At 31.4% G+C, this 20,297-nt stretch overlaps 1 protein-coding gene and 1 long non-coding RNA gene across 5 annotated transcripts; one reads left to right on the top strand and one right to left on the bottom strand.

Annotated features, from left to right (window-relative positions):
- Positions 1 to 26: 26 nt before the first annotated feature.
- LOC109857086 (vacuolar protein sorting-associated protein 13A-like) lies at positions 27 to 20,138 on the bottom strand. 4 transcript variants are annotated; one of them, XM_020433046.1, is made up of 51 exons: positions 19,813 to 20,137; positions 19,209 to 19,316; positions 19,003 to 19,129; positions 18,749 to 18,911; positions 18,458 to 18,666; positions 18,159 to 18,333; positions 17,576 to 18,039; positions 17,204 to 17,425; positions 16,994 to 17,106; positions 16,642 to 16,850; positions 16,188 to 16,472; positions 15,812 to 16,105; positions 15,411 to 15,543; positions 15,093 to 15,323; positions 14,431 to 14,570; positions 14,203 to 14,300; positions 13,904 to 14,103; positions 13,647 to 13,826; positions 13,364 to 13,553; positions 13,110 to 13,282; positions 12,662 to 13,048; positions 12,410 to 12,576; positions 12,058 to 12,316; positions 11,813 to 11,882; positions 11,348 to 11,679; positions 10,946 to 11,084; positions 10,384 to 10,673; positions 10,063 to 10,237; positions 9,783 to 9,968; positions 9,445 to 9,686; positions 9,027 to 9,261; positions 8,796 to 8,950; positions 8,520 to 8,722; positions 8,104 to 8,437; positions 7,780 to 7,992; positions 7,231 to 7,704; positions 6,812 to 7,081; positions 6,375 to 6,719; positions 6,111 to 6,299; positions 5,750 to 5,884; positions 5,532 to 5,683; positions 5,273 to 5,441; positions 5,003 to 5,190; positions 4,723 to 4,909; positions 4,510 to 4,641; positions 4,251 to 4,368; positions 3,973 to 4,096; positions 3,833 to 3,899; positions 3,608 to 3,753; positions 2,828 to 2,954; positions 27 to 1,845 (listed from the first exon to the last, which is right to left on the bottom strand). In XM_020433046.1, the coding sequence occupies exons 1-51, from the start codon at positions 19,951 to 19,953 to the stop codon at positions 1,708 to 1,710; spliced, it is 10,203 nt and encodes a 3,400-aa protein (XP_020288635.1). In that variant the 5' UTR covers positions 19,954 to 20,137; the 3' UTR covers positions 27 to 1,707. The 4 variants fall into 4 exon arrangements, with proteins under 4 accessions (XP_020288635.1, XP_020288636.1, XP_020288637.1 ...); XM_020433047.1 differs by lacking the exons at positions 19,003 to 19,129; positions 19,209 to 19,316; positions 19,813 to 20,137 and having other exon boundaries at positions 18,736 to 18,820; XM_020433048.1 differs by lacking the exons at positions 27 to 1,845; positions 2,828 to 2,954; positions 3,608 to 3,753; ... (3 more) ...; positions 4,510 to 4,641; positions 4,723 to 4,909 and having other exon boundaries at positions 5,016 to 5,190; positions 5,278 to 5,441; positions 19,813 to 20,138.
- LOC109857087 lies at positions 1,852 to 12,198 on the top strand. Its single transcript, XR_002250450.1, has 3 exons — positions 1,852 to 2,387; positions 11,474 to 11,605; positions 12,117 to 12,198. It is a non-coding gene; the product is annotated as an uncharacterized LOC109857087 (long non-coding RNA).
- Positions 20,139 to 20,297: the final 159 nt, after the last annotated feature.

Here is a 20,297-nt window from a genome sequence, read left to right as displayed (position 1 = left end):
GAGAGAGAAAGAGAGAGCGAGAGAGAAAAAGAAAGAAAGAATGAATGAATGAATGAATGAATGACTGGAGAGATAAAAGAGTGAAAGCTAAAAAAAAACAAGAAAAAATGTGCATACGTTGAATGTTTCTAAATATTTGTGTCTGTTGCGTGCATGTGACATGTATGTATGTGTATATTAGATGTTTAGGAAGAAAAAAAGGAAAGATATTTGAGAGATAAAAGAAGCCCATATTTGCCTACGTGTGCGTATGAGAAGGACATGAATGTCGCGCGTATGAAATTACATGAATGCAAAAAACGCATAGTTTTTGGTGAATGCAGTGTGTATATGTGTGTATTAATATAAAAGATGACTGTGTGTAGAGAGAAAGAAGGGGGGAGGGGGGCAACTAGAGAGCTGCGTGCATGTATACGTGAGTATGTACGCGCGAAAGATGGGGTGCTGGTAGAATAAGGGGTGGGGATAGTGTCTGTAAAAAAAAGCAAAAAAAAAGCAAAAAAAAAAACGCGAATACAGCTTGTGAGAAACAAAAAGCAATTAAAATATTTTAATCACTTAAATTATTTGATGATTATTTGATTTTACAGAGTAATAAGTAAAACAATTTATAGAAATCTTCATCGAACGGAGTTTAATGATTTTTTCTTTGATTCTCATAAGTTTTCTTTTTCGCAGAGAGAGATTAGAAAGTAGCTGATCTAACTGCAGTCTTTGGAATACATATATTTATAAACATAAATAAAACGTCGTTGTGATAACAAAAAAGAAAAAAGGGAAGCAGAAAATAAGAAAACTGACATTGTAGAAACAGATTGAACTGGTTCTGGGCGATAATGTAGAATCGAATATATTAAAAAAATATACTATAAGAAGAAAAAGATTTTTAAATTTAAGCTCGATCGTGCCATTAAACGATTCTAATGGGAATATATTTATAACCAAGATTTTATGCTTTTTCAAAGCGCGCATACATTATTGTAAAACTAACAAAATACCGATTGTCAGCTTGCACATATTTTGATGATTCTTACGGATACATACAATTATCTTATAAAATCCCACTTTTACGAACATCTACAGTTCGCAACAGTTACAAAAAAGAAACAACAAAAGAAACGCATGCAAACTCGTCGTTGCACACCTTCCACTGATATACTTCCTCGTTTCATAGAGAGAATGAATTTAAGAAAGATAGAAGATTTAGTTTCCACATACGACATGTATGTAACTATTTAAACGACTCAATTTCTCGCGAAGATACAATTAGAAGCGTATTGAAATAAGTTAAATACAACACAGAACACTTTCCCTGGTCCCAGCTTCTCCCCGACCCCAAAGTATCCTATTCTATAGATATCTAAATACATGTAGTTCTTAAATTATTTACTTTAGTTCGAGTGGAGATGCCTGTAAGTGTAATTTACTAAGACTTTTTGTAAATAAATTATGAAATAAACTAGACGTACTTTATCCAGAAGACGAAGATGCGATCTGACTTTGCAAGATATACGATAATACAAGATAATAAAATAATAATATTATAATAATAAAAATTGTAGGGCATTAGACAAAAGATTGTTTTGCATATTCATCACATAAACTTTTATTATGCCGAACTAAATATGTAAATACACTGATCTCTTTAGCTTTTGCGATTTAATTTCATTTTATAGTAGTTTCATCAATCAACGATATTAGAAATCCTCATTTGGAACAAATGCTGCTCTCCATATTGAAGATCATTGCACTGTTTACTTTGCGACACAACCACTCCAGAATATCGGCTGCTTCGCTCTCCACATACCAATCCACCATAGATAATGTCTTTTCTTCGGTCTGCGGCTAATATTGTAATGTGTGATTCTTACTTAAGTTCAATAATTTATAGCGCAATTAATATTAGAACTTTTTATTTGTCTCTTGTTTGTCTTTTATTAAAGCTCTTCTTTTTTTACAGATTCATGCAGATTCAGAAAATAATTCTCATGACTTTTTTTTTTTTTTATTATTTCTAGGCTCAATGTGGTAACGTAAAGGAGATAGATATATTTCTAAAGAATAATTATTTATCTTTATTTGTTTTATAGGGCTTTTTATAATACCCGAGCGTCAAGTTCGATTTACCAAATAGCAACGTCGGTCGTCGCGAGAAACTCATAGAAAGCACGAAGTCTTTCGCGTTGTTTACGCTTTTTGCACTTAGAATTAAGATAGATACATATATATTTGTACTTCGATAAGAAAAGGAAAAGAAAAAAAATTAAGCAACACAAACAGCCCGTCACATCACACGTCACGAAGCGGCCAGAAATGGCTCTTAAAAACGTAGCAAAAGTTTCGTACACTTAATGTGGAAACAAAAGTGTTTAACTAAAAATCAAGAGGTATTTGACAAAGCATATCTGTAAATAAAATATACTGGAAATTTGGTTCAAAGTGTGATTTATAGTGAGAAACGCAAAATTTAAGGCATTTGTCAAACCTTGTGTATTATAAGTCCATGTTTCGATAGCGCAGCTTGGGTTATGTTGTTGAACCGAAAGATGAATTTCCGGTATATTTTTCAAGTGTGCTCTATTGATTTCCATTTGCGTTTAAACAAAAATAATCTTTTTATTTTTATACGAAGTGCACAAAACTTTCGCGTATTTTCCGCGCTTCGACATCATTAATCCAAGATGGCCGCGAAAATATCGACAAGTCTTACAAGCAACAAGTGTTACGTGACTTACGTGGCATAATATTTTCTTTCCCAAGTTATTCATTAATACAAAAAAGAAATATAATCGTGCAAACTTAATTGTCAATATAGTACAACGATTACCTCTGTTATGTGCAAAATAAGTTTGTTTTTAGCAATGGTTGGCGGTGACAATAATTGATTTGTTTCCAAAGTCCATTTTACATTCCACGAACTCCACGCGCTTCCTTTTTCAATATAATGTAGTCGCCTAGAAATTTGAATATTTATTTTTCTTATTCCAGATTGAAAAGTAATAAAAATAATAAAAACAATAATAATATACAGGGTAGATTAAAATAAAATAAATGTGAAATAGACCAATAGATTGTAATGTTCTTAACTGTAACTTATTTTGTTGTTAAAAATCAGCTTTCACATGCAAGCTAAATTTCATTTTCCAAGTCTCCTTTCTTCTTTTAACAGATAGTGGAGATTAACTTTTTTTTTTTTTTTTTGTAATGGTACTTCATTAAAATTTTAACATAAATTGAAAACACGCTAAAAAAGACTTTTAATTAAAACTTTTCTTCTAAAATTACGATATTAAAAGTTAACAAAGTTAATCACATTTGATAAAAATACGCACTTTTAAAAGAAAATGGAAAAACAAAATGATACAATTCTTAAATAAAAAAAACATTATCAGGGCACTTCGTGTCTCTTATACGCGAAAAAAAACTGATATTTGTGAAAAAAATGAAATTTTGTATTATATAATAGTTTTAACTATAATGTTTTTTATATATAGTATCATGTTTCTAACTAGATATCGTTTACTTTATAAAGTAATAAAACTAAATCTATTGATAAAAAGTCTCGTGTGAAAGAAAAACGTCTTGTAATAATTATTGTTGAACTTACTGCAAAGATATGAGAGTAATATATTTTCCATCATTGTGGACTACAGCGTGTCCCCAATAAGAATCGTTGTGAACGTACTGACCCTTACTTATGGTATTTAATAAATACATTCCTTTTGCTTTATGAGTTGAAAACGGTTCCACACCCTTGAATAACCATATGTACGATTACTAAATTTTTATGCAAACGACGAAAAACAAATGTCAGCATCTTGACAATACTCACGAACTGAGGGTTAATATACCGCGGCAATCGCACCCGAGATACGAAATTATGTCTTACTTCTTGTGCTCTAAAATAAGAGAAGTACATATTTAAAAACAAAACGGCAATACACACAAAAAAAAAAAATAATGTCTAAGTACCTTTTTATTATATCTGTTACTACTTTTGAATGAGCTTTTAAAGAACAGTTTTCCTCCTTGAACAATGTAGATACTTTCTTTCCCAAAGTTTTAAAGAAATATTGTAATCCTTCTCGATAAATGCCTGCAATTTGAAATTTCAAATAAAATTGTCTGACAAAAATCTCTCTAAACAAATATGTTTTCCAAAATAAGTAGACACTATGTATTTACACATCCATTTGTTAAGACTATTATTTACGATTTGTACGCCGTATAGTAATCTCATATGTACTCACTGTTTGTCGACGTAGTAATCAAGCCAGAAGTTTCCAATTCAATTTCCGTAGCGAATAAATCGTTGATTACAAATGCTAAAGGCGGTACATCAGGATTCTGATAGATCGTATCTTTTATCTAGAAAGAAAATAGCGAATGTACTATCCGCTCATTCTCGGATCTCTCTTTATAAGTTAATAACTATTAAGACTCAATATTAGCCATCTTATAATATCAGAAGCAAGAATATTCACATATAGTACACACATATAGTTGTACCTTGGAACGAAACGTATGATGATCATAGTTGTTTAAAATTGTAGGTTGCATGCTGTCGGGCGTAACGTAACCCAGTTTGCACGCGACGTCATACGCTAACTTTTCCGCAATTTCATCGCCGTACAACAATAACTACAAATTCATTATAATTAATAATTGAATAATCACGAAAAATATGGTGAGAGATTGTTTTTATTAAATCTTTTTACTTACTAAATCCGATTCACAAAAGCTGCTTTCTAACAATTTAAAATTGTAGCCGTACTGATTTCCTAACACCGTAGTTAAACGTACCAATACATGAAACTGCTCCATAATTAGTGCCACGTAAGTCCGTAAAAGACGCATGAAAAACTGCTCGTTGTTGACTATGATAAAACTCTTTTGATAGCCAGGCAATCTAAAGTAAAAGCAAAAAAAAAGAAAATAAAACTCTAATTATGAGATAATTATCGCACACTCTTCAGTTTGTCAGATTGTCGTGATTACTAACCGAAATTCAGCGTCCTTCTCAAACGTACCCTTTTCCGCATATTCAAAAATAAATCGAAGAACGTTATGATAATCAAGTACATTACTGAAACTGCGCGTTCCATCCGTGTTAGCCAAAAGCTTCAAGCGTACTACCATTGGAGAAATATATATTTGCTCTATTATATCCTTCTTTCTGTTGTTCACATTCTGCGGTTTATATTCGTGCATCAGTCAAAATCTACACATTTATACACACAAATAAATATATAGCTCTCATTAGAGATTTTACATTACTGATTTTGTGAACCGAAGTAACGTGCATATTGGATACATCTCTCCGGAGTTTAGCGGCAATTGTATGCTTAGTTTCCGGTATCTTGGGTATCAAATTGATCAACGAACAGAGGAAAGTTTCCTCTAGATTTAAATTGAACTCTCTAACAATAATGCATATTCCTCTAGAAAAAACAATCAAATTAATTTAACAATTATAGTACTATCTTCACAAATCGTATTATTCGATACTGATTTAATTGGTATATATGTACTTGTAAATAGTGCTTTCCAATTTACGCTGATTTAGACATGAAAACTCTAAACAATGCTTTAATCTGCGATTTCCGGCATGATTCACAAAAGTCTTTTGCAAACTGGGATATAAAACTACTGGAAAAGTAGCTTCGTTCAATTGATTATCAATCTGGATGAGACAATAAAAAGTTTATTATTTCAAAGACGTGATAAATTTACATTTACATATACGTACTTGTATTTTGTGAACATATCCTTGTAAGTAACGTAACATCGTAGATTCTCTGCAATGTAACCAAATACCTGGTGAATACGTTCTTCGCAGTTTACCGAAAAATGGTTTGGTCATTTGCATTTTCATAAGATCAACCTGCAAAGTATCTAAATAGGATTACGATCAGAGAGATAAGAATTTATTTATCCTGATATTTAAACAATAAAATGAATGAAACAATTCTAAGAGATAATAAATAAATATTGATTCTACAAAACACTTGGCGAGTTTTATGTAGGTTTTTAACGAAAAATAGTTCTTCATCGCGTTTATTAATCAATAATTATGATATAGTTTTTAAAGAATGAGTGCCGACTCGTACGTCAATAAAGTTTTCTAGCTGAACCTTCTTCGCGAAATTCGTGTACTTATTTTCTAGCCAAGCACTCAATTCCAATGACAAACTTCTCCATCGTTTGCTGAAATAAAGTTCCCAATGAGCAGCGGAGTCGATCACGCTGGCGTACAACAATTCCCGTCTAGCCTGATGAAGACTCGATTCTTGTACGATCTAAAGCAGAAAAAAGTCGATTCGTATAGAATCCAATTTATAAAGGATATGAATTACTTTTAGCGATTGGCGTACCACGCTGACTCCGATAGCCGCAATCGAAAGAAATATCTCCCTCTTGCTTATCTCAGGATCAATGACGCTTTTGGCTTTTAAATATATGCTCTCGTGCTGCGTAAATAATAACACACGTTGTTCACCGTTCATATAGCTCACCCAATAAACTTCCACCTCATCCTGTCGCACGTGCTCTAATACTTGTTTCGGCTCGGATTCTGTAGTGGAAAATTGACTGACAATTTCTTTTGTGTCTTCCGACCACGATTTCGCGTTCGCTAATGATGTAGAAATGACGGAAAAGGACGCGCTATCACATCGTTCGACGGTTACGCAGGACACTTTTTCGTGCCCGCAGCCATCCTAACAAAAAATGTTGAAAATATTAAAGATACACGTAAAAAAAAAAAAGAATCTTTCGATATTGTTTTTTTTTCTTTCTTTTTTTACGTTACCGTTTCGAATTGTGCTTCGTAACCAACCGCGTTATTGTTGTAAACATTCCAAATCAATTTTCTAGGTTGAACAGGATCATCCCAAGTATACTGCAAACTTTGGAATGGTTTAAGTAAAACAACCTGACCTAAACCGACTTGATTCAGCTTTAGAAATAGTTTATCGCAGAGATTGTCCACTCTCACAGGTATGTCGCCGATAACGTATTTTCGGAACATTACGCGGTACGGAGTACTGACGCCGCCCTCAATCTCCACACACAATGCCGACTGTAAATGAGATAAATAATCTTTGCTTATAATCTTTTATAAATTACAAAAAAAAGAATAACTTAAACAGAAAAATACGTCATTGATCAAAAGAGTATCTACTATCTTTATGATAAATATTATCAATTTACTACATCTTGTAATCTCACCCCGTTATCCATTCTTAATACAGTCTTTCCCACATGTGTAATATCAAAATGCTGAGAAACCACTTGACTGTTCCTCCATTTTATTCTCATTTTCATATGTTCCGTAGCCGGCCAAAACGATATTTCCTGTCCAGGCAAAAGATCATTCCAGAGATCGGCTTCCTCGTTTTCCTCCATAAATCTCAAAGCCCTTTTGGTATTGTTGAAGATAAAAAAATACGGCAGAAAAGTTATAATTTTTGTAAAAATTGGCGACAATCGGGAACTTTCTATTTCCGTTAAAATCTGATATTTCCGACAGCGTTCGACGTCTCGACATACTATCAACGACATCGACGTGATCCCGTCCAGTCCGAATGACATTGACCATTCAGATTGATGAGCTCTTACTCGCACCATGGATTTCTTATTTTTTTGAGAAAAAACCATTAACTCTTCCTCTGGCATCTCGTAAGATGTATGAGAATGACAGTCCTAAAAAACAAGAAGAACGAAGGAATCATCATGTATATCTTCATTAAGAACCAAAACTTTTGTCATTCCGCTTACCTGGATAAACAAGGGCAGTCCTGTCTTATTTATTATCCAATATTGCGATTGTAATATGATATTCCAGCTAAGCATTTTGCACAGTTCCAGGCACAATAGAAAAGGCTTTGTTAAATCCGACTCATTATCTGTAGACATTAACACAAATTTTCGTTCCAGATTCATGTTAAGTTTTACCGCGCCTATCCAAGATGTACCTAAATAGTTGAATACCTGTATAAACATATTCATTAAAATATTGCATATAATATTAATAAGTAGTATATCGCGATACACGTATTATAAAATATGTCTTTCAAATGAGAAAAATAATTCTATATGCACCTTGAAAATAAACTGCAAATTACTGTTGCAATTCAAGGAATGCATGTTTATTTTCTCTCCGGGTTCGATTTTCACTTCATAATTAATATCAGGTATACTGACGTCTATAACGAAGGGTAACTGGTTATTAAAAGCAACGGGCGGCATGATATTTATCAAGTAATTTGGTACTTGACAGCCTGAAGGACGAGTGGTTAGCGGGATTTCCGTACATACCGCCCTGACACAGAATACATTACGATTAAAGTCGCCTTTAGTTTCGCAACATACGTCTTTAAATGTATTTCCCTTCAAGTCTCTCCAGTAAATCCCTACGTTACTCACTTGATATTGTCTGCAAATATAATATATTTGTCAATATGTTACGTGCATTCAAAATTACACACATAGATCTGTAATTAATGTCTTTTGCTCACTCTGGATACGTAGGAAGTATGTGTATCGGACAATGATAAGCGACATACAAAGGTACATTGTAAGTTACATCAGGTTCAACAATCGCTATTCTTACATTATCGTCGAAAGGATTTGTGGTTTCGCCAGTTAGTGTTAGACCTAGTTTATCTAAGACTGCTTTCTTATAATAAAGTCCCAAAGCGTACGATGTTTCATTTCGAAACTAAAACGCGTTTTTCCTTATTAATAACAAATAGAAGAATATACAACGGATAGAGAAATAGTTTGTATTTTACCTGTAACGGTGATCGCACACAGATTGTACGGTGTAGATGATTTTTTATTGACGCCTCTATTATCAAGTAGTAGCGAACTTCGTGTTTTACAGGACGCAGTGATACTAGATTGCACGTTTCTTTTTTCGGGCAATATATCAGTACATCTTCAAACTCTGCATTTATTTATATATCATAAAGTTTATGTGTTTACGTGATACTCTTGATATACATATAAAGATTGAAACCTACCTTCAAAAACAATACGAAGAAGTTCGTTGGTTATTGATTTATAAATGTGCACAGGCGAGTCAGTAGAAAATATTTTACATTCTGGCATGAGCGTAGTAGTCTCTTTAACAGTCCACTGAGGACTAGTAAGATTGGATTGAATTTCATTTTCTGGGCTGCCAGGAACGCTGATCGGTGAATTACTATCGTGAAAGTTATGCGCAGTGACGACGTGTGTGACATTCTTTTCGCCTACCTAGAAGTATATTCAAGTTGTAAATCTATAAGATGCAATAAAGTTATTTTCTTTACAAACAGTTCAAGTTCTGTCATCATATTTAAAAGTAAAAACAAACTACTATAACTACGCGCGCAATCTCTTGTCATTTTACTATAAATGACAATATAATTTCAACTCTAATGTGGAAATGTTATTTACTTGTTCTTGAACAAGCAGCTCTACTCGACTCGCGTGTCCTATGTCATTTAATACAGTTAATTCCCGCGTATTAATGGGTACGAACGGGATTCCACCCTTTGCTTGTGTGAACGCGCTCAAAATTGCATTCCACGCTGTAATCATATTTTGCGTTATAGTGATATTAATTTTATCCTCCGTATACAGAACAATATGCGGCGTTGAAAGAGTTGTTTTTGCTGGCGTGCGCAGAAAAGAGTTATCTATATAAAAACAATGATACATTAAAAAAAATATATATATATATATATATTATATAAACATGTAACAAACGTTTTTGACACGTGAAATTTACATACGAGCTTCAGAATTGTAATCTGGCGTTAATTCCAATTCCTCATTTGTACTCGAATTATCGGAATCATCACTTTCTTCATCGTCGCTACTATTATTAAATAGATAATTCGAAATTCTTGCTAACTTTGTATCATTCTCGTCGTCATCCGTATCGGATTCATCTTCATACGTGATATACATTTCAGATCCTATTTATTAGGAAAATAAAAATAAAACTCTTACTCTTATTAAAAAATAAATAAATATATAATTAAATATATGCAAGAAAGTAGCATTTAAGACCTTTGTTTCTTGTCAACAAGATTGTATCGGCATCAGGTTCAACAAATATCATATCCGTTACATCTTGCCCGTCATGCTTCATATCTTTTTTTTTCGTCTTTCCTGAATCTTGTTTTATATGATGACAATGATCTGTCCAATTAGAATTAATTATATTTGTTTCACCTCGATACGTCTGAGAAAAAATCAAATCGTGTATGAGCATATAAAGCTAAATTAATAAATAATAATAATGTATGTAAAACCTGATATGTATATATATATATATATGTACGGGTAATAATACATATATAAAATGCAAAATAGAATGAAACATCTCACCTTTATCATCAATTCCCATGGCTTATAATTTACATCGTCTTTTGTGCAAAGTTCCACGAACGGTTCCCATTTCTGATGAGTTATGTTATAGCAGAATGCGTATAGTTTTATGTTTGATTCAAGATTAAAATTATTATACCAGTCGTTAATAGTAGTAGTGATGACAGTTTCTACTTTCATTATCGGAAATCTTCCAACAGAGTACTCCATTTCTAATAATAGGCATACTAGTACGGGCTTCAAATTGAATATTACACGATCATTGTGATAACTACACTGTTCCGAATTAGCTAAAATAAAACAAATATATAAAAATAGAATAAAAATATTATTTATATTATTTATTTTAATAAAAATATAGGTTTTTTTGTTTAAAAAGCAATTCCACTCAAGGTCAGGCCAAAAAAAGGTCATTGCTATTTTATTATTCTGTTAAAATCAAACAACTCTTGTTCTCCAAAACCTTTTTTGAATGATGATGCGTGATGATGCAAATGATGCCGAAACATTTTAAGTGAACATTAAAAAAAGATTAGTTTTTACATACACACATGATAGTTACCTTCCTCTTTCTTATAAGGTATACTAGAAACTTTCATTGGTATCCAAAGATTATTGTGCACGTTAACGTTTTGATTAATATTGCCGTTATTCATTTTCGAGTTAAGATTATTCAGAAAAGTTGATGCTTCGGTCACTATCTGAAACGTGTTTTGAATATATATTAGATATTATTTACGTATATATTGGATGATTATAAAAGTTTTGATAGATTTCATGATGAAAAAATTAACCAAATAATTTTACTAAAAACGATTTATTCTTTCGACCAAGTACGACAGCAAAAAATAATAGAAAACAACGGAGATTACTTAGTATAATAAATAAATCGTTTTTAATAAAATCACTTGGTGCATTTTTTATTACAATCATATTTCTATCTATTTCAAATCGTAATATGTACATCAGTAAAAGTGTGGAGTACTTCCGCTGATAAATGTATATTAACGTTATTTATGGTAACGCTGACTTCTTCACTACCATCCGACAATTCTTTTTTCTTACAAATTTCCATGTCACACGGACGTAGCAGCCAACATGGAGATTCATAATTTCCCTGGCCTTTAGTTTTGATATTGACATTTGTCAGGATGTAGACTATAGAAGAGGAACAACTATGTCTACTACTTTCTACGAATGCTTCTGCTTGCAATCGTATCACGTGCGTATTACTCTTCTCTAAATCACCGAATAAAAAGATATCCGGCTTCTGTACTCTAATTGATATAGAAGTACCTAAACAGAACAATGTTACAATTATCTATTTCACATACTTTTTGGCATGTGCACAATAACTTATATTTTTAATCTTGCTGAATAAGAAAAAATATTTTTATACACAACATATGCATGCATACAAATCAAATACCTGGTTGTTCCTTAAAATGGAATTTGGAACGACTTAATTTGTCAATTTCCGTATTTAAAGTATTCCGGTTCTTGATTTAATTTAAATGCATTTATGAAATTAATTTAATAATAAAGAATTGAAAGATAGTTTTATTTGTGTATAAAAAGATAATTATATAAATATATGTACGTATATATATATATATATATATCTATATATAAAAGATATTAAAAATGTTTTTAGTAATTAGTTAGTGCAGTTACCGTTTGATTATTATTATCATATCCGTGATTGATGATTCCTTTCTCTATTTGTTCGCCAGGTAAAGAATCCAGAAAATATCGTGCCAAATTCATCAAGAAAAGAACAGACAAATTAATTCGCACATCCTGTATAAGAACATCGAAACATTTTTCCTCTGCTTGAGTACGACTGTATGTGACATCGACTATAGGAGACATCGATACCGAAATGCAGGACTCGAAATTCTTCTCCAATGATATTGCCGGCGACTGTATTATCCTGTGACATAAAACGAGACTTATATTAATTTGATGTCGACGTATTTTATTATAGTTTTTAAAGGTAAAACTTTTACGAGAGTAGAATACAAACTTTTTCTCAGTTATAGAGTTTTTACGAGTATCCTGCATCGAACAGTTTTGCAAAGATAATTTCATTTTCAAACTTCTATCGCTATAAAAGTCCCAAGTGTTTATGGTTTCTCCAAAGCTCAGCTTGCACAAACCGTGATTCAAGTCGCGCACAGGAGAACTCAATACCTGTAACATAATTCAACACAATTTACAGGTAAATAAAACCTAATATCACACAGCATGTGTAGTTTAATGTAGACTAAAGTTCTACCTCTTCCGTGTCCATGAATAAATTCAATTGCAATCCTTCCAGTGTAAGTTTTACATTGATTTCGCATAAAGCTGTTTCACTGCGAGTCAAGAAATTCTCCAATTTTTTCACCATAACATCGTCGTCACTTTTGACGAACTTCTGAGAATCTTGTGCAGAAATTCGATCGTCATTTTCGTCAAATTTTTTAAACAACGGTATCTTAGAAATGTTATCTTGCCACACAGATATCAAGGATTTGAGATCCTTCTGACTTAAGTTTACATTTACAATATCGATAGCTCCTTGAACATTAAATAAACCGTAAGTTTGAAAATCAATGATACTACGAAACTCTGTTTTCCTCTTAATGTCAAACTGTATTTGTATAGGTTCAATAATGGGTTCCTGAAATTATTTATACATATTTATAATTTTTGCTATCACATCACAAGTGTTACGTTTTTACCTGAACTTCTAAATCTCGAGTTAGAGTCATAATTGCTCTAGATATAGTCATAGATTTCAATTTTATCAAGATGTTATCAATTATCAATGGATTGCCATCATTACCAGCTGTCTTGATCGATTGTGATGCTGGTTGCTTACTGTTCTTAAAAAAGTTTTCAACCGATAGTATACCTGAAAATAAAATCTAGTAAAAAAGTATTCTACCAATGTCTTATTTTATTTTATTTGTTTCTTGAATATGTTTCTCTCTACCTGTATCTAAAACCAACAAACTCGGAGCATCCTTTTTCTGAGGTAACAAAAAAGTAGGTCCTTGTACGTCAATAAAAATATGTAATTTTGTTGCACTTCTCTTAAAAACTTCAATTCCTTTGACAAATTTAGTTTCCAAATACTTTAAAAGCCGTATATAACACACAGAAGTAAATGGTCTTACGAAATTCTATGACACAAACATTAAAATACAATACAAACATAAAACACATGCGTAAAACGAAAAGAATTTATCTTCTCTCATACACGCGCACACACATACCTGTAAATCGTACATAAGTTTAGAAATAATCACGCAATTTATTCGACCAACGGAAAGCTTAAAAGTGCCGTCTGACATCACATCATCCTGTTTTGTATCAATATCTGAACACCTGTACAATTTTGGTGTGTGTCTTACGTATTTCAGGTCGAAAACATTATCTTCGTCCGTTGTCAAAATCTTCAAATAAAATAAAAGTGTTGTCATGTAAAAATACACGCACGCACGCATATATGTTATTTTTTTCAAATAATTACTTTTGAATAAAGTGTGTCATCATTTAAGTCTTCAGCGAATATACTTCTGAGATGTGCGCGCAACACCATTCTCTCATTCGCATTATAAATACAATTATTTTCGAAACCTAAAATCTTAATTTCTATTAAATCTATGTCCTTATCGCAGAATCGTAACACTAGTGAGCTGAGTCTAGTTGAGTAATTGAGTTTAATAGCACCTGCAAAATATGTCAGATATTTATGTACTACTATAATCAACAGTTTTGTTTTTCAATAATATATATATATATATATATATATATTGTATTTATATATACCTGGTGGAATGGGTGGATCAACGTCTTGTTGTTCTCGTTTTGTAACATTGTTATATATTTTTTCGATAAATTTAGATAAAAGCGTACAGTGACATATACTAAAAAAAATCAGGGTTAAATTTATTTGTTTCCAAATTGTTTAGTTGTTTTGTACATACATGTAGGATATTTATACTTGTAAAAAAACTAATATTTAGCTATCTTTTGTATAAAAATTAGTTTACATACTCTTCAAACTTGTGCCATTGATTTTTTATTTTCAATAACGCAGATCTATGAAAGTTTATATTAATATTTAACAAGTTTACAATCAGCAAGCGTTCAATATTTTTGAAGTGCGACTTGAAATCAGGACAATTTGATTTCACCTGAAAAAAAAAAATAATATTACAAGAAGAAATAAGGATAAGAGATAGAATTTTTATATTATTTGAGGATAAAGCTTGAAAATTATAATATACTTTTTTATCGTATCACATTTGTGAAAAATATTGTTACACGATTAGATTTCGCAGAATTTAATAGTTCTCTTTAAACGTATATACTTTGAAGTGGCATAGAAACGTCTATGAGGTTTGAGCTCGTAAATCTTAGCTATGTATGTTCTTGCTTATTTGTTATATATATGAGCTCATAATACTTTTTAATTCTGTTGCCAAAAAACAATGATTCGATATTTAGAGTTTAAATTGGGAAGACTGAGTCGCGCACACAACGAGTCAGTCTTTTGCGTATAAAAATATAAATTTTTACTTCGGAATACGAACTCAATGCATAATTTTGAGCTATTGTTTGATTTATTCTGTCGTAATGTGAGACGGCTAGGTCCAATAGAATGTTGTACATTAGTTGCAACTCTTGTATTATTCTTATTAATTTAATCAAACTACCTTGCGATACGACACAATGAGAACTTCGTGAGACTCGTCGGTGGAAATTAGTTCTAGATACGATCCTGTAACACCAGCATTTGTCTTATCGACTAAAAGAATAGATCCAATGCCGAACTGAACAGCAACACCATATTCCATCATAGCGGTTTCGTAATATAAAGTGTGCAATCTCAAATTCAAATAAGGCTGGTCTCGGTTGTCGACTGTATGTTCCAGATTTATGGAGAACTAATTTTAAATCGGTATTATATAAATAAAGCAATACGTTTATTTTCACGTACGATATAAGATGTAGCTTAATAAAAGTATACTCGCCTCTCCTATGGCAAATCGAAGTAACAAATTAATGTGATTACATGGAGATATATTATCATCAAATCCAGACAAATTAATTGTTTTAGATAATAATTCCAAGTCTTCTTCACTAACTTCTGAAGAGACAACACTCCTAAAATTAGAATTATTTTACCAATATGTCATTAATAAAGTTTGTCGCACGGCTTTACGGAGAATTAGTCTATACTAGACAATATTTAATTTTTTTCTATAAAAGTTTGATGTCAAATAAAAAATATATAATAAATTTAATATTGCTTTAACTCCATTTTGATTATATCTTTTTATTGTTTTATAAAACTGTTTTTTAATTATTTTACTTTCGGCGTTCTAAATCGGAATCCTCTTTTAATCATCAATGTTTCTATATAGTACATTACCTGTCAAGTTTTGGTACACTATTTGTGACAACTTGTTTCACAACAGATTTAAAATCATTGTGTAATATTGTAACAGAAGACAGACATACACTGGATTGTATTTCTAGTAATTTCTTGACTGAAGTAAATACAATACTTGATTTCCATTCGGTAGAACTTTTTATAGCAGCTTTATACTTCCCAACATTATTTTCATAAAATGTTAGTAATTTGTTTAAAAAATAAGTCATTAACCGCAGTTTGTTTTCAGTGAGATTAAACTTCATGTTTGAGATGTGAATATTGAGCTTTGTTCTGTAAAATTATAACAAGTTTTGTTTCTATGTGATTAAAATGACACATAGCGAAGGATTGCAATGTAATACTTTCATATTACCGTGGTAATTGACGATACTCAGGCCTAATACTGTACGAAAGAGTCGCATTTACTTGTAGTTTTGGTAACAAATGGTACTCGGAATCGCTTCGTTTTCTCGCCATACGCCAATCGTCGCCTGAATGGCAAAATAAAATTTGGCCACCAGAAAACACCACATTAAGTCTATCGTAGAGTAATTCTTCTAGTTCCATGAGAGTGGCATCTTCCAGTTGCAAATTCATAGTTTGAAGTTCATTGGTTAACGTTACATTACCCAGATCGAGAATAAGTATATGTCCTCCTCTGTACAAATAGATACTTGAAAACATACGTACGAACATGCATACATATGTTTGTCGCACGCGCGAGTGTACACATGCATACTCTCTCTACACATTTCACTACATGCAATACACATTTCCTTTTCTAATTTCACAATCAGAGATGTATATATTAAAAAAAGACAACATACTTTTGAAGCGACCCGTATTCAGGAAATATAATATACGGGCTTTTGATGTCTATTTTAAAACTGATTCTTAATGTTTGTGATAAAACATCATCTATGAAGCTCAAATATTTTTTTTTGACACAATTCCATAGTTTACAAGCTCTGAGAACTGTCTCATGAATGTAACTGGTATTAAATTTAAAGAAATTTATTATTTCGACCATAGCAAACTGAAAAAAAAATTATAAGTACATTTTTTTACGTACATTTCTTCCTTTACATTTCTACACAAGAATTACTAATTAAAAAATTAAAATATATGTAATATTCTTTAGGCTTAAAATAATGCACTAATTTAAGAGCATTTAATTACTTGATGATAGGTCACTTCAATAGTTTCCAACTTTATCGATATTTCAAAAATAGGATCCACATTTAGTCCATTCTTTTCAAAATCTATAGCCAAAAAGTATGTAGACACGTTCCCTGTATCATAAAAAAAAAAAAAAAAAACATACATGTAACTGGAATTATTACTTTTTTAAGTATAAAGTGTATCTACATAAAGAAATAAGCATATTACCAGTTAACACATTGTCTACTGTAATCAAAGGAACTAGATCACCTTCGATTGATATAGCTTCAATTACAAGACTTTCCGCACGAACAGATACCTTGAAAGCTGACAATGTAGGCCGTGTTTCAATGCTTGTCAGAAATTGTGTGACAGTTACGATTAGCATTTCTTTGCCTTTACTTAAAAGACTCAGACAACAATTTGCTAAAGTAAGATTCAATTTGTAATCTACAAACAACGATAAGGAATTAGACTTTTATTACTTCTATAGTAATAAAACTCAAATTTAAAGAGTGAATTACAAGCTCTCAGTTAATGTTTTAACGTAAAATTGTCAAAATAAAAACAAAATAAACAAAAAAGGAACATTGATTTTACCGATTTGCACTTCCGATTTTATTATTTTTGAATCGGATAAATTGTTCGTTACACTTATCGACTTTCGATCTTCTTTGTTATATTGTTCTGGTGTATTCTGTACTTGATCTTTACTTGATAATACAGTTTCTCCTATGATATTGTTCATTGAACTCATTTGGCACTCTTGTTCAATATCTCTATTTCTCAATTCTTGTCTAGCATGCTCTCTAGCAATTACTATATTCAATATTGTTAAATTATCCTCGTACTTTTGTAGATCCAATTTAAGTTCCGTATCATTTGGTCGTTGCAAACTTTGGATGCAAGCATTTTTATATTTTTTATACTTTCTTCTATGTTCAGCTATATGTGACCAAGTATACGGTTTAATATAATAATCCAAAACAGAATTATATACATATCTCCACCAAGATACTGGTTCTTCGTACACGCTTTTTGCAGGACGATATTTAGCATGCGGTCTGCAGAGATAACATATATCTTTTCAAATTGTTTTGAATTGGTTTTGTTTTATTAATTTATTTAAAATATATATTAACACAAAATCAATATGTAAAAAAGAAACGTGTTAAAAATTTACCTGTTCACAACTGCACGCATCAAAGAATCGTAAATATGACAAAATGTAGCATATTGTACTTCAGATAATTGCATTGCTACATCTTGCAATACAATATCGACTAACATGCGAGAAGCTTGCGTTTCTGTACCTTTGTGTATGATGACTTTGATTTTTGCTGTAAAAGGCTTTAACACTTTTGACAAAAAGAATTTAATTAAAATCAAAACAGCACTTACAATATTTTTTTCACAAGTGTACCAGTTAACAGTGACACTTATGAGAGAATTAACAAGTGATATTCCCAAATATATACATACAAAACTGAAATTCTTTGTTTTTCATCCCAAATGTCTGCAGGGCTCTATACATTGCACTTTTCCATGCAAGGATATCAGGCATACTCCAATTATTTTGAACATTTAAACACGATTCAGTATCGTGGTCCATGTATACACTAAGTGATTCTGCACGTATAAGCTGATATACTGTCTGCGAATTTGTTGCACATACTCCAGGCTTCCATTTACTGGAATTCATTATTTCTGATAATACTATTATTGACATACGAAATGAAAAGAAAATGTAAAAAATATACATTATAAAGTTACTTGTTTGTAGTTGTTATTGATATATTTTGTATACATATACCACAGGCACAGAGAAAATTCCGTAAAATTTTCTCTTCATATCTAATATGTACATTATTTATAGTAATCTGAAAGTTCTTTGTAATTGATGCTAGTAGATCATCAAACAGTTGAGGAGATAAACCTATGAATAAAAACACAATAGAACATTTTAGTAATGAATAATGTACTAACCAAATAAAATCTATAACCACTTGTTAATTATTTATAACTACCTGTTCTAAATATTTCATCTTTCTTGAGATTCTCAAGTATTTTTTTTTTCTCTGCTCTTATCAAACGTTTTTGTATCTCTTTGTCATATGAGCCAGATAATGCAGGTACTGCTACTGCATATATGTCCTTAGAGATATATAAATATTCACATATACATGCATTATAGTAATTATATACAGATAATTATATACAGATTATTTCATACCTCTATGCATATTACAATAGGTTGGGAAAAGAGTCCAGACCATGGTATTTTCAAAATAATTTTTCCTATCAAGCCAATCTCTACTCTAATAGGTAATCCCAACTGATACTAAAATATATATATATATATAAATATGTAAATATAATAAATCTTTTTTTCAGTATACTTCTATTATTTATACAAAATGATTTTCAGAAAAAAAGATTGATATGTTTTGAAAGATAATATAATAATAAAAGTATAACACATTAAAAAAATATATTACGAAGTTTGAATATAGTTTACAAAGATATTGAACACATATTAACAAAGTAAAATTATTTGTGCTATGTATGTATCTAATTTAAATATAAATAACAGTTGTTGAACATATATATATATTTAAAATGTACAGAATATGTATGTGTACACTTAGACAGTAGAATATTTGAAAAATTTAACATTTAGATATACATGTATACGCGTATGTGTATATATGTATACATATATACTAAATCTTTTAAATTTTATACTGCAAAATGCATGCACACACACACACACACACACACACACACATTCTGCACCTTCTTTCAAATAATATTAATCTTCAATAGAAACCACGTACCAGAGCTTCCGGCTTCAACTTGAGATCAGTTAGACATGTATCCCCGGAGAAAATACCGACGTTGAACTGCTCCGTGTCCAGGTCTTCTACGTATCTGCCTAAAAGGCGATTTAAAAATGCCGCTATAGCTCCCTCGAACATTGTTGTGTCGTCTGCTGAAAAAATCGTAAACACCGTACTCGACGCTTATAATTCTCTCTTGACGTAAACTCCAGAAAAGTCAAACGAAATTAACTTGATCTTCCATCATTATCATAACCTTACGAATCGCAAATTGTAAAATAATTTTGTCATGCGCGATACCGTCATAATGATTATTGATTCAAATTTTCTCTCCGGTCTTCTATTGCCAACACTGGCCGCGTTCAGCAGAACAATTGCTGAATTGTCGTCTTGTCAACACTCGATGTTGATTTGTTAATTCTAAAAATAAGAGCCAATCATGATCGATTGTTACAAAGCAGTTTATTTTGCTGAACGCAGCT

This window comes from Pseudomyrmex gracilis, unplaced genomic scaffold (assembly GCF_002006095.1).
Source record: "Pseudomyrmex gracilis isolate BER0280 unplaced genomic scaffold, ASM200609v1 scaffold_143, whole genome shotgun sequence".
Lineage (NCBI taxonomy): Eukaryota > Metazoa > Arthropoda > Insecta > Hymenoptera > Formicidae > Pseudomyrmex > Pseudomyrmex gracilis.
This window is presented reverse-complemented; position numbering and strand designations above follow the sequence as displayed.

What these genes read in the sequence shown, in the direction of transcription:
- LOC109857086 (XM_020433046.1), bottom strand. Translation starts at nt 19,953, where the DNA reads ATGTTCGAGGGAGCTATAGCGGCATTTTTAAATCGCCTTTTAGGCAGA. An exon ending in TTGAAGTGACCTATCATCAA is followed by an intron (nt 16,851 to 16,993) that starts GTAATTAAATGC and finishes TTTTTTTTTCAG; the next exon opens with TTTGCTATGGTCGAAATAAT. An exon ending in AGCTGCTTGTTCAAGAACAA is followed by an intron (nt 9,262 to 9,444) that starts GTAAATAACATT and finishes ATATACTTCTAG; the next exon opens with GTAGGCGAAAAGAATGTCAC.